General features: G+C 35.7%; 1 protein-coding gene across 5 annotated transcripts in view; it reads left to right on the top strand.

The window, feature by feature from the left end:
• Nucleotides 1-528: 528 nt before the first annotated feature.
• The window catches only part of LOC125829366 (E3 ubiquitin ligase BIG BROTHER-related), an 882,037-nt gene continuing 860,075 nt past the window's right edge, over nt 529-22,490 (top strand). For 4 of the 5 annotated variants that reach the window (XM_049508595.1, XM_049508596.1, XM_049508597.1 and 1 more), the window contains exons 1-7: nt 549-818; nt 2,453-2,777; nt 2,875-2,924; nt 10,506-10,547; nt 10,643-10,764; nt 10,842-10,950; nt 18,171-18,235. In XM_049508595.1, coding sequence (XP_049364552.1) covers nt 573-818; nt 2,453-2,777; nt 2,875-2,924; nt 10,506-10,547; nt 10,643-10,764; nt 10,842-10,950; nt 18,171-18,218 — 942 coding nt within the window. In that variant the 5' untranslated portion in view covers nt 549-572 and the 3' untranslated portion in view covers nt 18,219-18,235. Of the gene's footprint in view, nt 819-2,452; nt 2,778-2,874; nt 2,925-10,505; nt 10,548-10,642; nt 10,765-10,841; nt 10,951-18,170; nt 18,236-22,490 lie in introns of all 5 variants that reach the window. The other variant, XM_049508599.1, reaches the window with a different exon arrangement.

Below are 22,490 nucleotides of genomic sequence, written 5' to 3'. Positions count from 1 at the left end.
TTCGTTCTTTTAAAATGAGAGGAAATCTCTCTATTTATATACAACAAATGGTAGTGTGAACAAATATTTATTGTGGCTTATCATAAATGTTACAACTATATGGAAAAGTTGCAATTCTTCAGAAAGGTCACAACCTTAAATAAAAATCGCAACTTTTTATAAAAGTCACAATATTTCATAAAAGTCGCAATTCTTCGTAAAAGTCGCAACTATTCATTAAAGTCGCAATTTTTCATAAAACTCACAACTTTTCATAAATGTCACAACTTTTCATGAAAGGAGAAGACTAATTTTGTAAATAAATAAATTTAAAGTGAATTCTGGTTTGTGGTGGCGCCACGAAGGCGAGCCTAATGTTCTACTTTATATATATATATATGATATTTAATAAAATAATTTAATTTAAAATTCTCTAATTATTCCCATCTCTTTGTCGCACAAACCCAAACACAAAGCCACCATCGCTCTCTTCTACGCTGCAGATTTCTTCTTCACCATATATAACTTGAATATCCCTCGCTACCCATTTCCCCAATTCCACCATTCGATTCGATTCGATTGTTGGCCCAGAAATGGAGAATTCAGAAAGTAACAATAATAATAATAATAATGAAGCAGCCAAAACCACAGCGGTTGATGACAACACTCACCAATCAGGAAACCCTAATGGGTCTGACGGGAATGCTAGTCTGCAAGTGAATGCCAATGGGGAATCCGATGCTGCTCTTCATCAACCCGGAGCTTCACGGAGAACTCCTTTCACCGACCTTAGTCAGGTCGATGCTGATCTTGCTCTCGCCCGCACCTTGCAAGACCAGGTTTCATTTTCACTTTTTAACTCCACAACTTACTTTGTTTTTCTTTCTGAACAAAGGGTTTAGTATAAACTCTAATATGTTTGCTTCTTCAGGATTAGGGCTTTTTTCACATATCAGGATTCAATTTTTGTCTGTATATTTCTTAGAGACTCTGAATAACGTCTTGGGATAGAGTGATTTTTCAAGTGACTCTGATTGTACAACTTGTACATTATTCTAGAATAATGGTGGCACCATTCACTTGATTGGATTAACTCACAAGTATAACAAATTTAAGAGTCAAAATTATAAAGCTGTACCAGAAATAAGTAGTTCACTGAAAAGCTATCATAATCCCTAAAGTCAGACTGTGCAAATAGTCTGTTTGCTGTGAAACATCGCTTCTAAAGTTTTGAATCTGTAGTGGAATTGCAGCTAATCTTGAATGAACAAATTAATGTTGAATGTGTCAACTAGCATTTTTAATTTCTAATCCTTCTGAAGCATCAATGATGCCAACCCTAGACAGAGTAGAGATTGATCAAGAGGTTTTGGCAAGATGGAGGAAAGGGGGGAATGAGTTTTGTCCAGTGGCTGAGGATATTTGTTTTCTCGGAAACTGGTGTAGCAGTTTACCATTTTGGTGGCTGAGATAGGATGCTGCTGCTAGGGAAATCATGGTTGTCTAGATGCACAAGATGAGAGACAGCTTATAGGCTAGTGAGGCAGAGTCAAGCTGATGAAAGCTATTCAGCTGGGAAAATAAAATGAAGTCAAAGCCAGAGAAACGAAGGCCATAAAAAAAAGAAACTTTAACAGAAGGAGTATGGAAAGCCAAAAGAAAGAGAATCAAATAAATAAAGAAATGTGAAAAAAGGAAACGGATAAATGAGGAGTAAGAGGGAGGAGAGGAAAAGGAAAAAAACACTAGAAAAGTAAGAAAACGTGTACCCCCTTTCGTAGCCCCCTTTGGAATCGAATCCTACTCTGCATTGGACAATAAATCTTTTTATCGAAAGAATAAGTAGAAAACCTAACTAGGAAGCTTTAAACTATGAAACTAGCAAATCACGTAAAACACTTCCTAAAAAGAAACAGACTTTGCCTAGGAAGAGAAGTAAAATTAATGTCACACTTCTTCTAAATATTACCTAACAAAATAAGGAAAGAAGTGACACTTTTTGACTCCAAAATACATGCCTAACTAGGCATGTTCTTCAACCCTTTTTGGGCGTGTAATGGGGTTCCAAGTGGGCCCAATCCTCCTCTTGAACTTGGACCATGAAATATGTGTAGCTCCTAGCTATCTTTTTGCTATAATTCTTGAGCTCTTCTTCCACGATAAGCATCTTCTTGATCTTCTGTTGAAGCCCATCAACCTTCACTTGCATCTCCTTAGTTTGAGACCTCAAGAATGGTCTTTGTGGTATTTCTATAGCTTCACCCTTGTCCATGGAACTATCCCTTATTCTTTGCTGGTGATCTTGAAATATAAAATGTAAAGGTTCATTTGATCTTATTTGGGACTTCAGAGGCATTACATGAAACTAAGATTTTTTCTCAAGGGAATGAAATCTTCTGTTTCTTGTTTCCCTCCTACAGTTTGTGCTTGTAATTATGAGATAAAGCCTTTCTGGTTTTTTTTTTGGGAATAGGAAAGGGCTTATATGATGCTTAGTATGAACGATGATGGGATTGATTATGGGAGTTGGGATGCTGGGAGCTATGGCCATGATGAGGATGAAGATGAAGATTTTGATGATCCAAGCGAAGAAGAAGATGATGGTAGTAATGTGGATGAGGATGATGAAGATGCATTTGATGTGCATGCTCATGAAGAAGCTAGTGAGGATGAGAACCAAGGTGTTGAGTTAGACCCATCAGCTTTTTCTAGTGATGAGGCCTATGCCAGAGCACTACAGGATGCTGAAGAGAGAGAAATGGCAGCTAGATTATTGGCCCTTGCTGGGATAAATGAAAGCAAGTCCTTTGTTGAAACTTATTTTTTACTGTTGTTTTTTGCCTCTTTATTCTCTTCTTTTATCGTGCAAACTATTGACAAATCTATGATTTTTAGTGTATGTTGGACAAACGCAAGATGAAGAGGATCGTGCTATTAATTCCCAGGTAATGATATTTAGCATTCTACTGAAGTTGGCTTAACTGTTTTGCTTCTGAAAACAAATTGATATGATCATTCATATGCATTAGTTAATCAGTTTTTTCATATTCTAGCATGGATCTTACATCTTGAGCTCTCTGAGCTTCTTTCTTCATAAAATTAATAATCTCAACATTGATAAGTTTTGAGGTTGGTTAATATGATCAAATTCAAATAATCTTCATCCTGATCAATTGCATCCACCTACTGTCATCCTGTCCCATGGAAGGGACAACTGCATTTAGAATATGTTTACGATAGTTTCTGATATTAGTATGATACTAAGACATAAGAATTTGGGGAAGTTAAGAAATGTGGTAAATACAGAATCTGAACACACACATGGGTGCACACACATTTATTTCTTTAGATTCCTACTACATAAATGAAGTGTGCTTTTGCTGTTGTTGAAACCTTTAAGGATGTCGGTTAACATGACCTGCAGACTTGGGGAATAAAATGATATCTGGAAAGGAGGTATTTGAGAAACAACTTACATTGTCTTACACGTTCGACTCTCAGTCCTTAAGAGTAGAACTTAGGTCACTGAAAATATGATAGGTTGTGCATAGAGAACGACAATCTTAAAAGTATCATCATGTATAATTAACAGCATCCCTATGTGTACAGAAGTGTTTTTTATCAAAACATTAAGTGTACTACAGTCGTTTTATTCTATTAGTCTAGTTATTACCTGTACAACCGGTGATCATCACCATTGTCTTCCCTTAATAGCCCATTAAGTTCTAGCCCATCCTCTTTGGATTGTATATCAACACTGTTGCATATAGTAAAATTTTTTGTTACTTAAAGCATGCTAATAAGGGCATATTGCTGAAGCTAGAGGAATTCTGCTTGAAGAAGCATAAGTTAAGCCTGTTCCCAAGTAAAAAAACAGAACTTCCATTTAGAAATTTTAGAATCATCGTATGCCTGCATTTCTTTGGGATGCACTAGTAACCAACATATTGTAAGTGCTTTTCCTTTGAATGAATCAATCTTAATAGTTGTTTGTGGCTGCGGTGAAGACTAGATTAAGAGGTTATTACTTCTAATGGAACTTCCATAGGGGAGCTGAGCTTACGGTAAAAAAACATGAAATGCATTTGGAACAATTTTTTTCTCAACGGGTATGGATCTAAATTGTGTAATTTGAAGATGAAATGTATTAAAAGATAGAAAGGGACAAAGAAGCGACGACTTGAAGAGTAACTGAATACAAAAGTCTCCTATTTTGTAGATTTGATATTCAAACACATTTTATTTAACCAAGAGGGACTAACCTTACTAAATTTAGTATTCCAACACTTTAATACAATAATGCACATTCTAATACAACCCATCAAACTTAAGATGGATAAAATCAATTTGAGTTTCCATATTTGAAAATATTGGGAACTAAATAGTCTTTAAACAACTTGCTAGATAGTCACGAGAGAAGTTCTAATAACCAGAGTTGCGCCAGGAAAGTTATCATAGTAATTCCCGGAAGTCGCTTGAAAATGGTTGTTGCAACTCCATTGGATGCGATCTGGTGTCGACGTAACAGTCATTGGCGATAAGTGCATTGTTGTACTTACGATCACGGGTAATAAGAGTGGTTCATAATCGAGGTCTTTAAAGAGACAAGAATTGTAGCATTACATCGTGAAGCAAACTATTTTGACTAAGTGAGTGGCGTTGGGCACAAATAGCAAGTGAAAAAGCTACATGTGTCTCTATTATGATTGCAAAAACTTGATACCAACAACAGAAAACCCAGTATAATTCCACAAGTGTGGTCTGGGTAGGTTCAGATGTATACGAACCTTATCTTTGTAAGGTAGAGAGGTGATTTTCGAAAGACCCTCAACTCAAAAGGAAAGTATCTGACAAGATTGAAAGAAAAGATATAGCAAAGTATCAAATATACAAACAAGTGCAGCAACAACTAGCAATACACATCGAAGAATAAGAAACTATGCAATAACTAAATTATACTACTAAAAGGATAAGAAGAGAGGAGGTTAGCCACACAGAATGTGACAACACACAACTACCTACTAGCTTTCTATCCTAATGCTTGACCTTTGTACCTTTCTATCTAAGGGTATGTCCTTAGTCAGTGGAAGATGTATCAATGTCCTGTCTAATCACCTCCCCCAGTTCTTCTTCAGCCTACCTCTACCTCTCCTAACATCTGCTATTACCTTCCCCTTGCACGTTTTAACATGCTCATCCTTGCACCTCCTCTTCACATGTCCGAACCATCTCAGTCTCTCTTTCCCGCATCTTGTCCACAGTGATGCCACTCCAGCCTTGCATCATATGACTTCGTTCCTAATTATAAGTTAGCACTCTTTTAGTCTACCAACAGTTTTATGCACAGAAAATTTAATCAGAAAGTTGATTAAATCAACAACTATTAATTATGTTTTCCTGTTTTCTCTGTAACAGTTAATTGATGATACTTTATTTACAAGAGAATGGACATTAATTGATGATACCATGTGAGGAAATAGGAGAAGGGAAGAGAATGGACATTAATTAATGATACTTTATTTACAAAACAACTCTATTTATGTGTGTGAGATAAAATCAGTGTATTACTAACTCTAACATCGTAACGTTCTGAAGCAATAGTACTTGTTATTCTAATAAAAGCTGCCATTAAAGAAGATTGTACAAAGCAACTACAAGAAGAAGAATAAAAACAAAGCCACATCCACTTCTGTAATATAAACTAGGGCAGACTGCAGACCATTGGAAATTGAAACCTTGGTTATGGGGGTGCATTTTCATCACGTCATTGTACTCGGTACGTAGAAATCTGAACAAGGCACACAATTACGGAATAAGGTCTCAGGTTCAAATCCTAACAGAGGAAAAGCACTAGGTGATTTTTTGCCATCTGTTCAAGCCTTGCAGGCAGATTTACCCGGTACTTATATTGGTAGGAGATAATGGGTACCTCCTGCAATTAGTTGAGGTGCACGTAAGCTTAGATGGGACATCACAGTTATCAAAATAATCTTACGGATAACTAGTTCCCAACTTTTTATTACGTTCACAATAAATAAAATACCCTCAATTACAACACATTTTGGATTTAAGAAATAAATCTTTTCTTGTTTGAATTATATAGAAAATCAAAATATTTAAAACTTCAAAATTAATTAGTATGAAAACAATAGAATAATTTTGATAAGTGGAGGCAAAGCAAAAAATCCAATAAAACATCTGAGAAGTTATGCAGGGGCAAGATTTAACCTTTTAATAGGCTAGCTAAACAAGATCAACATTCACTATTTTCTTGGACCTTACATCTTTTTCTTCAATCTTATATTCTTAGAACTTTGTTGTCATGAATATAAGTTTTTTATTTTTGAAACTGGTAATGTTGTATTCCTCAGTAATGCTGGAGACCTCCAAAAAGGTAGTAGTAACAAGCTAAACCAAGAGATTAACTATAGTAATCCTAAAAGATCTACTAACTGTTCAGCATTTTCTATACAATGTTCTTTACACCAAAAGTAGAAAGTTGCAATGCAGCTCCCTTTCATTTTCTGAATGATGTTGAATCTATCTTCAAAGCGTCTTACATTCCTCTCCCTCCATATAGTCCACACGATACAATCTGGGATTATTCTCCACCACTTTTTCTGTGTCTTGCTTCCCCCTCTCCTAATCAATGAATGTTGTCATGAATATAAGTACCCTCACAAAGGCAAAACCTAAGACTTTAGAAAGCACAAAAGCCCTAAGAGAAATGTCATTCACCTTTTCTACCATTTAAAAATAGGTTTCATATTAGATAGAATTAGAAATTAATTATTTTCCTAATATTATTTAGGAATATACCTTTAATTATCCCCCTAATAGTTAGGACTTCAAAACCAACTAAATTAAGAGCTTTTTTTCCCATTCATGAGTCAGTGTCCCTTTTTTAGTAACTTCCCTGTAAATAGTTTTCGATGCAAAATTTTACGGCAATCTTTCATGATAAATGATGATACATATTAAGAAGTATCACCTGGCTTAACTCACAATACACGACTTCTTCTTACGACAACCACAAAATAAAAAGGTAACTATTATATCAAATAAGAAAAAGATCCATCTAAACTATTTAATGCCCAAAATATTAATATTTTCTATATTGTTTAACTAGGGAAAGATCTAAAGCATAAGTATGGTAATTATAATTTTAATTCATCCTTTTAAAACTATATTTTGATATACTTTGCTGTTATGGATATATCTTATAAGGGGATCAAGTGTCGAATTTTCGTAGTATAGGTGTAAATATTTGATTTTAAAGTAAAAGGGGGATATATCTAAAATGAAATCATATTACAGAGTTGTTTAGTATAATTAACTCTATTTATTATATTTAAATTACTTTCCTACTCAAATAATTCTTTGTTTTGGATGACTTTTTGGCCTTTCAATCAAATTTTACTCCAACGACACATTTACAATAAAACAAGTATTAGAACAAATTGAAGGAAGAACCACTGAAGTGGATCAAAATTCCCTAAACATGTTTTGTTTATATTTTTGGTAATTACCTAAACATGATTAATATGTATCATTTTGGAACTTTCAATTTGTTTGGTACTTTTATATTCTAAAGCAAGCACATTTTAAATATTATTTATGTCATTTTAAAATTTGTTCTCATCTGTACGAGGGACATGCACGAACACTAAAACTAGTATATATTAAATGCGTGTAGTAGTTAGGGATGTTAACTGCCATAGGATAAGGTTCATCTTTGGGCTGACAAGTGTCGAGGATCTTTGATATAAGTCAATTGGCCTTGGTGGTCTTTGTAGTGTTGCCTAAGTGTCTTGAACGGCTAACCATATTTTCTATTCGTAATCAATACAAACTTGGGAGTGAGCTATCCCATAAATGCGCCTCCTGATCAATATTACCTGTTTAAACATATTCTAAGTCCCTAATCTAAAAAACAACAGGTAAGGCTGAATCAAGCGAGAATCTAGACTGCCGCCAATGTCGTGAATACGAGTGCACCCCTGTAATGCATCTTGGCTTGCTAAGGACCGTTTGAAGCATCTTTAAGAAGACATTTTAACACCCTTTAGTATGCCTTTGTATGCTAAATGTAATATATTGTATATCAATAATATTTACATGTAACCAAATTTTAGTATTACTGTTCAAGCATGTACTCTATGGAACAGATATGAAATACCAAGTTTGGCTCTTGATAAATGTGAAAAATGTGACCAAACTGTTAAGGCAATAAATAAAGTGGCGCAAAACATTTATGAACTTCCTTGAATGCTCTCATATATGATATACCCAATGTTGCATATTGTGTATCTGTAATGTTTTGTTCAAATATTTCTATTAAAACTTGTGCTATAACAGTTTCTCCTTACAGTAGTGAGTAGTCTGAGCTGCTAGTTGCTTTATTTTCTTATTCAAATTTCCTTTTAATTTTTAGGGTATAGTTTAGTGAAATCCGTGATAGATCTACAAATGGCACACAGTAGACCAGTATATTTTATGGAAAATCTTTTCTCATATTTATTGTTGTTGGCCCCACAAAACTGTCCTCATAATAATGCTATTTTGATGCATTTTTTCCAACTGAATTGATGGGCTCTTTGGGCTGAAGATTTTTTCCACCATGTTTTGCTTTCTCCTCCTTCCCTTTCTTCAATATAGATAAAATATAATTTTTTTCATGGTTACTCGGGGTTTCTTGAGTCTTTGCTCATTGTTGCATTCAAATGCACATGCAAGTGTATGTGGTCACCCAATTAATATAGTAACTTTTAAGAGCCAGATTGTCGAATCCAAAAGACTTATGATTAGCAAATATCCAATTTTATTTGTAACTATAATTAATTGCAAATGTGTAAAGAGAGTTTGATTGGTATATTATTTTGTATTTGTCTTTTTTTTTTTTTTTTTTTTTTTGAGACAAGTAACAATTCATTCAATAAAAACTTTGCCACCCCAGAAAAAGGTGCTAAGTTGGAAACTTTACAAGCATCAAAACGGTGCTAACCTCTGCTCAAAACCCTATACAATTATATATTGTCAATTTAATATACTAACTCTCGTACTTCCCTCCACAGTTTCTGTTTACACCAAAAAAAGAACAAGCTAAGACAATTCATCCTAATTTTCTCAGTAGAACTGCTAGTGCCTTCAAAATGTCTTACCATTCCTTTCCTTCCACACTGTCCATCAAATGCAAGCAGGAATGATAATGACTGTTTACACCAAATGCAACTAATAATTGCAATAAATAACTAACTAAATTAAATAGCACCAATTCGAATTCACTTGGGGTTTTATCAATGACTTGGGAAATTCCAGGGCTACAACTTAAACAAGATTTCATGCACAATATCTTCACTTTAGAATCCTCATGGTTATCAAGTTATTGATTTACAAGGTTAATGATATGATTATGGTCTTCCGAACCTCTAATCACCTTCCACAATTGGCAACCTAACTACATCGTTGAGCGGGATAGATTGAACCAACCACGGAGCATTAAACTTTCATCTTATTTCATAACCAAGCATGGTAACTTAGGTATATCCCTATCCTAGATACAAATCAATCTAAGTTTTGACAAAGAAAGATCATGCTCTTTGTATTCCACGTTCTATCTCTCTATTCCTCTCCCGAGTTCAAGAACAAACAAGATGTGTATTCTAATGGTGATCCAACATTACAATAGTTAATTCAAGAACTCAAGAATAACTTTTAGTGATAACCCATCTTCTCTAAAGAGTTGATACTATACAATCAATTGTAGCCACAACCCTAGAAAAAAAAGATTTAGCCACTCATAATCCGATTCACAGTACTGGAATCTTTAATCATTCAAGAAATTGAAAGATTGAAAAGAGTTGGAATGAACACTAGAAATTAAAGAGAAAAATCGTCCAAGTCTCATCCTCCAAGTATATGAAAAAGAATAATAAAATAACCAAAAATGAGTCTGTTTATAGGCTAGAAAACGCGTCAAAATCTAGGGTTGCAAGTCCGCGATGCGGAGTCAAAGCGAACCTGCTTTGCACAACTTTTTACCTTCTTCGCGATAGCTCTGCGATACGGAGTGGATATGAAGTCCCCTGGTCCAAAATTCTTCGAGACTGATTGTTACTCCCCAGCTCCGCGATACGGGGAGGAAGCGGAGCTGGGCTCCTTCTTCTCCAATCTTTCTTTGTTACTTGCCTGCTTAGCTCCAAACCTCAGCCTCACTTTCAACTCATTTCTTTGCGTTCCAGCGTCTTCTCCACTAGCTTTCCATCCTCCACACACCTAATCACATTGGTTAGCCAAAATCAAATAAACAAGATCAAACAATTGGCAAGTATAATGGATTTTGTTCTCGAATTTAGCTAAAATATGGGTTTCTCGTGGTTTTTAAGCATAAAAATACGCCCAAGATCATTCATCTGCAACATTGTTGTTTTTTTGATGTAAAATTCCTGCATATTTTAGAAAAGACGAATTTTGTGATATCTCATTAAGTCTGGTTTAACCATACGTGTGTATTTTGTTGTTCTTAGGATGCATGGGAGGACGTAGATCCTGATGAGCTTTCTTATGAGGTACTTCAGTTTGTTGAATTCCTGTTTCTCTTTTAGACATTTTTTGTATTCTACCTCACATGTTTGGTATTGTTCAACTGTCTGCACTGATGCAGGAACTTATAGCACTAGGTGAAGTTGTTGGAACTGAGAGCAGGGGGCTTTCTGCTGATACAATTGCCTCTTTGCCTTCAGTGATCTATAAGACACAAACTGCATCAGAAGGAACCACTGATTCGTGAGTTAACATATCCTATGCTGCTCTACTATTTCATACGTGAAATGTTTTGACGACTTGACATTTTTGCACTCCAGGTGTGTTATATGTAGATTGGATTATGAAGATGGTGACAAATTGACTGCGTTGTCCTGCAAACATATGTATCATTCTGAATGCCTCAACAATTGGTTACAAATAAACAAGGTATTGTAGAAGTACTACCCTCCAAAATAAATCCTTGAACTGTGAGGGAGAAGGATCTTGGCTAAGCCAATTAGTATCTTTTCGGTTATTGTTTGTAGGTGCTCCCCTACCTTTTGAATCTTTTTAAAAATCACACAAGTTTTATCTGTGATATGTGGCTCTAGCTGAGACTAAAAAATTGTGGTTTAGCTCCATCATGGTCAGCTGATATATGTTAAGTTATTTGAAGAATCATGGTAGCTCTAAGTTTATCTGTGCTTCTTTTGCCAATGCATTTCACATTGAACTAGATTGTACTCTTCTCTTTTCCCTTTTTTTCTTTCTTCGACTCAAAAGGGAATATATGTCTTTTGTCAGTACTGTTTAGGGTGGTGATTATAGCTGTTACAGTGAATTAGATCCTGGGCTTGAGTTCCTTCATTTTCATCTGGCTATGTGCCAGATCGAATGAGATTGAGACTTCTTATCCCATTTTATGTAAACACAGTTGAATGGACATGGAGATTAAGATGTTGGATTTCCTTACATATTACATCATACTATTTTGCAAGAAAAATGTTAAGGCTGTACTCACCATGTAATCCCATACAGCAAGGAAGCAGCTTTAGCCCAATCACATGTCCCAGCTCCAAGCACCAATGAGTAGACCATAGTTAGCTTCCCTCTCATGTCCCTGATGAGGCTACCACCCCCGTTAAGGCCATTTCTGCAGTTCTCATCAGAGTTAAACTTGAGAAAACAGGTAGGGAGTTGGTCCATTTTATTTAAACAATTTAGTTGAAGTGTGTATGGAACTACATACAAGCTGAGTAATAGCATTCCAGTTAGGACATAAGTAAATGCTTTTAAAATGATTTGAGATGAGATGAGTCATAGTGGAAGCAATTAGAGATATGGATCTCCTAACATTTAACTTATCAGTCCATATTTGGAGCCACATCATGATCTCCATAGTTCCCAAGTAGTTATAAATGACAGAGAATTGACAATGAAGCTAGTGACAGGATCTTTACATTTGAGCTTCTACCAGTTGATCATGAGCAACCTGTAAGAGGCAAGTTAGTGTAAGGAATACCAAATGGTCCACATGATTTTCCACACCTTATTAGGAAAATTACCATAACAAAGAGGTGATCAACAGTTTTAACATCAGGGTTTCTGCATCAAAAACATCTAGATGGAGCAGCAATACCAAACCTGGCAACTCGTGCATCAATAGGAATTGTCCCTCAATACCCTCCACCCATAATAAATTTTCATCTTGAAAGGCACATATATATGCCACATCTTGGAGTCGATCCAGCATTTGGGCTTCCTATGTCTTAGCAGATGCCAAGCTGTGCCACAGAAAATTGCCTTTTGTTGCCTGGTGTTCAAAATGGTCTATCAGGCACATCATGAGGTAATTGAAGATTCATATTGTTAAAAAAGTTCAAGATTTCAGTTGGAATATATTGTTCTCAGCCTTTCCATTCCCATTTTAACATTAGCTATGGCCAGTGCAACAGTGGTAAGTTTAGGTTTGCTGCCTTCTAGAAGTAATTTTCATAGGGGACCAAAAGTGATCCAATTATCATACCAGAAGGATATTTCACTTCTCCCAACCTGCCATTTAATATGTACATCAACAAGATGTTTGATCTTAGCCATAGCTACCAAGATTGAGATTGGCCAGGACTAAGTTGCTTGGACTCTTCACTTTTGGTGCCGCACCCATGTCGACACTACATGGGTGTGGGGATGGGATCCGTGTCCGATTTGGTCAACCAATTTTGGGTACTTTGACCAAAATCGATGGGGAATGTCTAGACAGTTTTAATGATTTATGTAATCAATGCAAAAGGTAAGGTGAAATTGAAGAAAATGGAATACCTTTTATATAGAAATTTCTATGTCACTCCTTTTCCTTTAATCTCTGTCCAATATTCTCTTCAAGTTCTCCACATAATATCTCATAATTTAGGTTTTATAACTCTATTTTTTTTAGATATTTTAATTATTTTTAGGCGAATCCCCGCACTCGTATCCATACATAGATCCATATCCCTGAATCTTAAAAATTAGATCATGAAGGACCCGACCTCTAGATCTGCACCCGTATCGGACACCCGCACCCTAGTCCGAGCAACTTAGGGCCAAGATGGCTTTTTCTTTTTGAAACTGGTAAATGTATTTTCCTTAGCAAGTCCTCAATGCTGGACACCATAAAGAAGTGTTAGATAAAAAAACAAATAGAAAAGAAGATACTCACAGAGATCTTAATAAACCTACAAAATGATCTATATCCTCTAAACCTACTTCTTTACACCAAAAGTAGAAGATAATATATAATTCCATTTAACTTTCTAAATGGAATTGGTTCTATCTTCAAAGCACCTCCCATTCCTCTCTCCAAACTGTCCACCGGATGCATTGTGGTATGATCCTCCACCACTTCTTTTGACTTTTGCTGCCTCCTCTGTTCATCCAGCACTTGCGCAAATCTGCAGTATTCTTAGGCATAGTCCAACTTGTCTTTGTTATGTTGAGAAATAAAGACCAAAGTTATTCTGTCAAAGTGTTGTGTAAAACATACGACCATTTGTTTCATCTGTCTCATTGCATAAGAAGCACCTGGTAACTATGCCTTTTTCTTCAAAACTTCTTGTGTTCAGGCATGCTCTTTTAACCATCAAGCAAGTAAAGCATTTTACCTTGGTTAAAGCTGGTCTCTTCCATTAGTTTCTCCAAAATTTTTGGTTGCCCTCTATACGGTACTCTTCCTTCCATTCTGTAAACCCTTTTAACAGAGAATTGCCCATCAGTATTGTGTTTCCATCTTAATGTATCTGGTTCAGCAGTTCTGAAATCATCAATCCTACTTGGCAAACTGGCCACTTTATCAATCTCTTGAAGGATAAGTTCCATCCATGTGAACTGCACATATCTTAAATGGTACCATCTGGGTTGTTGCTTAGGATAAATAGGTCTGGAAAAATCCCCATTAATGGACTCGGCAACTTCTAGAATTTTATTTTTTTCCATCTCCAACTATCTTTTGCAAGTTTCTTCCCCTTTTGGGCCATAGGGCTCTAATGGTCTTCCAGACTCAAATCCCATGAGTATCAGTTCTCACATTGGTACACCATGGGTTGAGTTCACCAAACTTGTGTCTAATCACCTCCCTCCAGAATGCATGTTCCTCCCTATTGTATCTCTAGAGCCATTTAATCAATAAGCTATTGTTTTGTGCTCTCAGATGTCTGATGCCCAAACCACCCTACCACCCTGCTCTCTACTCTACATTGTTGTATGCATTGACTAGTTTGTATCCGTTGCCCTCTTTACACCCAGGCCACGAGAATCTCCTCCTAAGTTTGTCCAATTTTTTCATAACCTTGGAAGGCAAGGGAAGTAGAGACATTACATATGTATGAAGTGCATCAAGTACAAAATTGATAAGGATGAGCCTCCCTCCCAATGATATGTATTGTGCCTTTCACCTAGTCTGCCTCTTTTCTGTTTTCTGTATAACTCCAGCCCAAATGTCCCCTGCTTTGTGTTCACTGCCCAGAGGCATACGAAGGTACGTAGTAGGCATATTTTCAACTTTGCATCCTAAAAGGATGACAAAGATTTTGGATGTTTGGCACCTCCTTTATTAGGAACAAACTGGTTTTTTCACCGTTAACTTTTGAACCAGAAGAAGCTTCAAAAATAGTGAAAATCATTTTGATATAACCTATTTGTTCAACCCTTGGCTCACAAAAGACCACTGTGTCATCTGCATAATGTAGGTGACGTACTTCCATTATTTCCACCCTGCTATCTCCTATCTCAAACCCTTTAATCCATCTATTCTTTAATGCTATCCTTGTGATGCTATCAAATCCCTCCATTGCCAGTATAAACAGGAAAGGAGACAGAGGGTCACCTTGTATAAGACCCCTTTTAGAATCAAAAAAGCCCTACATGATTCACCAGAATAGAGAACTTGATAGTTTTAATGCAAAAATCAATCCATTTGAACTATTTCTCACCAAATCCCATTTGCCTGAGAGTATTCAACAAGAATCTCTGGTTGACATGATCGTAAGTTTTTTCTATGTCTAGCTTACACATGATACCAACTTCTGCACCTTTAAGTCTTGAGTCCACACACTCGCAATCAATCAAGGTTGCATCCATGATATTTCTTCCTTTTATAAATGATATTTGATGCTTGTTAACCACCTTCTTGAGTCTTTTGACCAGTATTTTTGCCTCAATCTTGTACATTTCACCTATGAGACTTATATGTCCTTTGGGATCAAGGCTATGAATGTTGTATTGAAGTTTTTCTTAAACTTCTGATATTTCATAAAAATATTGGAGTCTTTAGGATGTCCTCCTTCATAAGTTCCCAAAAAGCCAGAAAAAAGGACATAGGGAATCCATCAGGCATGGGTGCCTTCTCCATAGCACACAATGATTTCATCCTCTTTAAATTGTCTTTGTAGCTTTTCTTGTTCTTCTGCTGAGATCCTTGTAGCTTCATGTAACATTAATTCTGGCCTCCACTCTTTTGTCTTTTTCTACAAGTTTTTGTAGTAATTTTGTTGTATTGCTTCTTTGATCTCTTCTGGATATGTCACCCCCACCCCCTCCACCTTCAGATTATCTATGGAGTTTACCCTTTTGTGACCTATAGCTATCCTATGGAAGTATTTTGTATTGTTGTCTCCCTCCTGTTTCAACCATTGTATCCTTCATCTTTGTCTCCAAGCTATGTCCTCATTGCTTGCAACTTCTTCAAACTCCTTAGTTAAGTTTGATTTCTGAAATGCGTCGTCATCTGTGAGAGCTCTTTGTTCTTGAATTGCCTCCAAGACTGCCAATTGGTTTAGAATGTCACCCTTTCTTTGTCTCCAATTGCCCTATTATTTCTACTCCAATCTTTTAACTTTTCTTTAGCAATTTTAGTTGCTCAGCTAAAATATAGCCAGGCCTCCCATTAACAACAAAAGCTCTCCACCACCGTCTTACCTTTTCTTTTAATCCTTCAACCCTCAACCACCAACTTTCCAATTTGAAATGATTTTTCTTGAAGTTCAACTCTTCACAGGATAACATGATTGGATTGTGGTCAGATCCAATCTTTGCCAGTATTGTTTGTTTAATGAGAGTAAGTTGCTCTTCCCATGATGAAGAGTATAAGAATCTTTCAATTCTTGAGGCGCTTCTATGATTCTCCCCCCTTCCCCAAGTATAATCTAAATAAAGGAGGATCCACAAGTTCCATCTCTTCTATGCATTTGGAAAACTCAATCATTGCTTCATTTATTCTGAAATAATTTGTTCTTTCACTGGGATATCTGATTACATTAAAATCACCTCCCACCACCTAAGGTCCTGCTCACTTTCCCCCCACTGAGTATAGCTCCCCCCATAACTCTCTTCTTTACACCCTTTTACAATCAACATACACTGCTGTCACTAACCAAAAGAAATGATAATTTTCTCTGTACATTTTACACGTTATGCTTTGGTTGCCATGTTCTTCCATTTCCCCTTTCCTCATTAATCCCCCTTACATTCCAAGACACAATCCTTGAGTTCTTTCGGAATTGTGTAGTTATTATTATCTGAGGATTTGCCCTTTCCTGCGCATCTCTCCAAGTTTTTCTTTTGATCCATTTTCATGCACAAAGCATAAGCCTCTTTTTCACATCCCATAGCTGCTCCAAAGGCTTGCCCTAATTTGAGCACATTAAGGTGTACCCAGATCGTAGCCTTTGTCTCCATCATCTCTTTCGTGAGATTGTCTTCTATGCTCAATGGTTCTGGTTCATTGTATGTGACCAACTGATTCTCCTAAGTTTCCCGAAAGGAAGAATCTCCCCTGCTCATACAGTAACTATTTGTCTCCCCTTCGATAGTTATGATATATACTTCTTGAGTCATGTTCTCTGCCTGAGCCTCCTCGATTATCTGATTTCTGATTTTTTGTTCTTCTTCTTCTTCCATTTGTATGTGTTTTCCCAGTTCCTAGTCCAATATCTAGTGCTTAAAAGGATATAAGTTTGGCTTCTATACTATCCAGCTGTATATCGTTATCACCTCGATCCGCTATCTTCTCCACCTCCATCAAACTGCATGTCGCCGGGGACTCCACCCATACCAGCAGCGAGCATATCAGCCAATCATGGAAGATCTCTGTCTTTGTGTAGTTAGAGGATGAGACGTCTAACAATATTTGGCTATCATAATTCTTTTTAAGAGATTTTCCAGTTCTAAGGTTCCACCACTGTTTGATAGAAAAGGCCATGCAATATCCCATATTTTCCTGAAATTTGTACCTCCTTCACAGTTAGGCAGACTCAGTTTATCCCAAGCAGATGAATGACGCCTTTTCCTGTCTGTTGTGCCCCCTCAAAAGAGTGTAGCCTACATTTTCTCCAAATGCTCAATGGTACCTTTAGGAGGATGCACAGCAGTAAGCATATGAGTAGGCATGGCCAAAATAACATGTCTGATAAGGATACACCTACCACCAGAAGAAAGTAGTTTGGAGTGCCAACCATTTATCTTATTGATCACATTATTAACCATCTCAGAAAAGATAGAGATGTTTTCCCTTCCAATAAACAATGGGCAACTGAAGTATTTGATAGGTAAGAACTTGTGCATAATACCTGTAATGAGTTCTAACTCTTTTGATTGAATCGGGATGAGGGTTGGGAGCCCTAATGACACAACACTTGTATTTATTAATCCTCTGTCCTAAGAACTTTTCATAGCAGACTAAGGAGTGGATAAATCGATGTTAGCTAGAACGAATCTGAATTGTTGAATTTTATATTTGTTAATGTATTATGGTGCATCAGAAGGGATAACTGTCTATATTTTGATCTTAACTTACTATGAGTTTCTCTATCGAAGTAACAAGCTGCTTTTATTTGACAACTCACAGTAGTATGCTCTTCGTCCATCCTTGTGGACTTTGGAAGTGGTTAGAAAGGGTTGCTCTACATCAGCAGAGCCTCTAGTGATTGGGGTAATTGTCTGGGATGGGGGTGGATGATCAGCCCATGCGTCCTTCCTTTCCAACGTATATTAATGAATCTTTCACATATACCTGTCCAAATTGTTGAATAATACTACTAATATATTGTTGCTTTTTAGTATTCATTTCTGAGATTTCTTCTATATAAATTTTGGAGGGCTGCAGTTGATTTTTGTATATGATTTTGTGGATGCAGGTGTGTCCAATATGTAGCACTGAGGTTTCCACCTCTGGAAACAGCTAGTGTACCTGGAGAGAGGCATTTCACAATACAATACAATGCAATATTGATAGTAATAGAGAGATTGATCTCTCTGCTTGTTTGACCATTTTTGGTTCACTCTGGCTGGCTTCCTTTGTTCTGTTTCTCATAAAAAAAAATATATTATGATTCATGAATGTACATCGTATTTCTGATAATTCCTTCTCATTTGATAGTATTTTAGTTTTTTTTACAGTGCCGTCCTCTTTCATTCTCTCTATTTAAAGTGTTCTCTCAAATTTAGTTTGAGAAATTAGTTGAAAATAAGATTGTAAAGTTGCATCCATAAAATTTACTATCCAAGTGAACCAACATAAATATATTACCACAACTTTTTCAACACAAGATCAAACCGTTTTCTTGAGTTCCTTATTCCCGACTTTAATTAATTATGTTTTGCCACACCATAAAATGATTTTCTACCAACTCTTTATTTATTCTAAACATAAACATTTAAATGATTAATCAGTTAACCATATTTGGTTTAATTAGTATTATTACATCATTGAATAACCAATTCCGACAGTAGTTCCTTTGCATCCATATGATTCTTTGAATATCATCTTTTCCTCCTTAATTGAGACGCAAACAAGATGTTAGATTTGAGTTGGTTCAAGCATTGGTCTGGTGACTCGATCTCTTGCTTAGTAAAAGGGTCTCTATATTGGCAAGTAGGATTTAGCCATCGCCTACATGGAAGAATGTGACAAATTGATAATTTTGTTGGCAAAAAAATTCCTAATTGATCTGTTTCAATTTTCTTATACAATATTTCCTTACTAGTTCTTTTAAACAATGCTCCAAACCAAGAAGATGATGACGAAATATAAGTTGTACTAGGTTTCCTGCAAAAATTCCTCCAGAATTGTTCCAATAAATTGATCTGTAAATAAGCACGATGAGCAGAAATGAACCGCAATTTTTACTGGTAAAATATTTCAATCTCGTGGACGAGAAAATGCAATAATAGAGGAATTTCTGTTTACATACATGTAGGGAACATTGTTAAAAGAATGATTGTAGACACATAAATTTTGTTAGATTCAATTAATATGTTTGAACCCCCTTTTATTATTAAAAATAATAGAATTTTTATTCATACAAAATTTTGAATTAAATTCACGTTCAATTGGGTTGAATAATTAATTGGGTTTCACACATGAACACGTACATTTTATAATCTCAAGTCCAATGTCCATTTCATCTTGAGGCCTAAGCTCATGCCACGTCAAGATGACTTGTCATCCTAGTCAAGTTCATGATCAACAAGAGGATGCCATCCGTTCAAATGATATATGGCAATCCTGGTCAAAGTTCATCAACCAATCAAAAAGTAACCTTACTTTGTGATAAGCTTGATGAATTACATAAACCAATCAAAACAAGGCAAAAGAGTTCATCCATATTTGGACTGCCTCTCTCCTACAACTATAAATAGGAGGGTTACATAATTTTCTTAAGAGAGTCTCCAAGCATTGGAGAAAGCTACAACATCAACTACATAATTGTTCAAAGGAGTGGTCAACATAGTTCTTCTCGGAGATCGACTTGAGACGATGACGTGCTTCTCAATGTTTCCGACGATCAAACACATCTCAAGGAGGTCTACATCATCCTACGTTTGAGAAATACGATACGGTTAGCCCTCGAATTACGAAAACTATTAGGAGATAAGAATTAAAAAAACAACAAAATTGTACTCATGAAGATTCATCAATTAAATTACTTTTTCTTTTATTTATTCTGATTGCAGTTAATTTTCAACACTATGAAAAATTGTTGCGAATAAATTTGACACACCCAATAAGATCAATTATGTTGTTCATCTCCTTCGCTTATAAATCGGAAAACTACAAATTCTACTAGTACTGTAATGGACTTTGAAAAAATCAACAATACTTCATGTAAGGTAAGTCTCAAGGCTAGCGACATGAATAAATCAGAGTTCTTCATATCTTCGGAGATGGCAGACAAAGACAAATATCATATTACAATTACAACTTTTAGGGAAAAATCCATTTCTGTCCATCAGATGATGTCTCTCAAACTAGCTTCAATTTTGAGGATTTCGACGATTTGACAAATTTATTTATCTCAACAAAGGTCAACGCCATGATGATTAATGTAGTCAATGTCAATGAACAACTTGTTGTAATGACGCAAACCATTAAGGCATTAAAGAAATATACTGAATATAAAGATCTTCAAATCACCCAACTTATGAGCAAATTAGATCTCTATTGCCCTGGAGAGTCAAGTTACAACATAGCACCACAAGAAAAATTTGATATTGAATCTCCCACCAAGCTAGTTGAATCTCAATGCGCAAAGCAATCTACTTCAATGGTTATTCCAACAATTCAACAACTATAATATATAATTACGAACACCATCAAAGCTCAATATGGTGGTCCATCACAAAGTTCTTTAGGATACTCAAACTCATATTCTTGAGGACTTACCGATGCAAATTGAATATCAACCACCAAAGTTGCAACAATTTGATGTTAATGGAAACTCAAGACAACACATGGTATATTTCGCCTAGACTTGTATTAGTGTTGGTACACATGGTGATCTTCTTGTCAAGAAGTTTGTGCGTTCCTTGAAAGATAACACCTTTGATTTGTACATGGACTTAGAGCATCAATCAATTGGTTGTTAGGAGAACCTTCAAAGTATATTCCCTAATAATTTCTAAAGCACCCGTCATGCAGTGAGCATGATGGAGTTGACAAACACAAAACAAAGTATAGATGAGCCTATAGTAGATTACAGTTTGTTAGCGAATATTGAGCTTATATTGCAAGGATCAATATTTTGAAACTTCTATAGTTGAAATTTGTATTCAAGGAATGCATTTGGGCCTTGTATATATCATGCAAAGGATTAGATTAAGCCTCAAACTTTTTGAAGAATTAGATATTGCTCATGACATGGAGGTGAGCATTACACGCTATGGAAAGACATCACCTATTTTTTATCTAAGAAAAGAAACTGCAAAACTTAACGAGTCACAAGAATATTAAAGGCATGACACGAAGAGAAAAACATAACTGAATAATCAAGAAGGCGGAATATAAGTCTCAAGAGATAAACTCAACATATCATGAAGAATATAAATACAAAACTCAAAGTGGAAATACTATGTCTGACAAGCCTCTACTGCATAATGAGTGACTAGGAAAAGCCCTAACTCACTAGAACAATCTGAAACTGAATAAGTCTGAAATGACATAAAATATAAGTTTGGCCATGTCCCCAAACCATGAGGACTATCTAAGTCTGAGCAATGCTGATAGGATCCAATACTAATCGCAGGCTGAATGATGTGCGTCAGAACCTATGTTATAAAATAATATAGGCACAAGAGATGTATGTAGTCAGTACTCAGAATGTACTGAATATGGAGAAAGATGTATGAGTATAACATGATAGCGTGATGAGTCTGAAAATATGATAATGCAATAACCAAGTAAACATACCATAAATCTGATCATATGGTTTCATAAAACACAGTACAAGGTCATGCATTATTCTTTAAATCATAATCATAACATGAGTCTTTCAGAAAGTCATAAATTTTTGTATGAGTTACCGTTAACTGACATAAATCATGTGAGCTATAACATAAAGTTAGTGTACTACTCCCATACCGAAAAGAGAGTATCTTACTTGCCAAGGTAAGGACCATAATCATGAGTTTAGGTGGATCTTCTAGCTATTGTCCAATTGAAACATACCTATGGAGGCATGAGGTTCTAGGACCTGGTAATCGCCACTAGTCCAATTCGGTGCTAAGTAAACTTCCAACAAAAATCATGCATAATCATAATCATATTCACAATTCTTGAAATGGTAAGAATCTAGTAGTATCAAGTCATTCATAAAATCTCATAAGAATAGCTCCTTTAAAATCATGATTTCATAATCTATTGATAAGAGACACTTTAATCAAAAACATCTAAACCATGATAGTCTTTTCATAGTAGTAATCACTTCAATTGGAAGTGACTAAATCATATCATTCTTTCATAATAGGAGGTAATCCAATCGAAAGCCTCAATTTTCATAAAAGTTATTGATAATTTATTCCAAACCATCCTTGATTCATAAATCTTTCATATCATAATGATTGCATATCATCATAGATTGAATTCATATCATAAAATACCTGCATAGCATAAATTCATGAAAACATCTTTGAAAATATTGAAATATGATCAAATAATGCATAATAAGATCAACCATGAT

The sequence above is a fragment of the Solanum verrucosum genome, unplaced genomic scaffold (genome assembly GCF_900185275.1).
Source record: "Solanum verrucosum unplaced genomic scaffold, falcon-dt-bn FXZP01000157.1, whole genome shotgun sequence".
Classification (NCBI taxonomy): Eukaryota; Viridiplantae; Streptophyta; class Magnoliopsida; order Solanales; family Solanaceae; genus Solanum; species Solanum verrucosum.
This window is presented reverse-complemented; position numbering and strand designations above follow the sequence as displayed.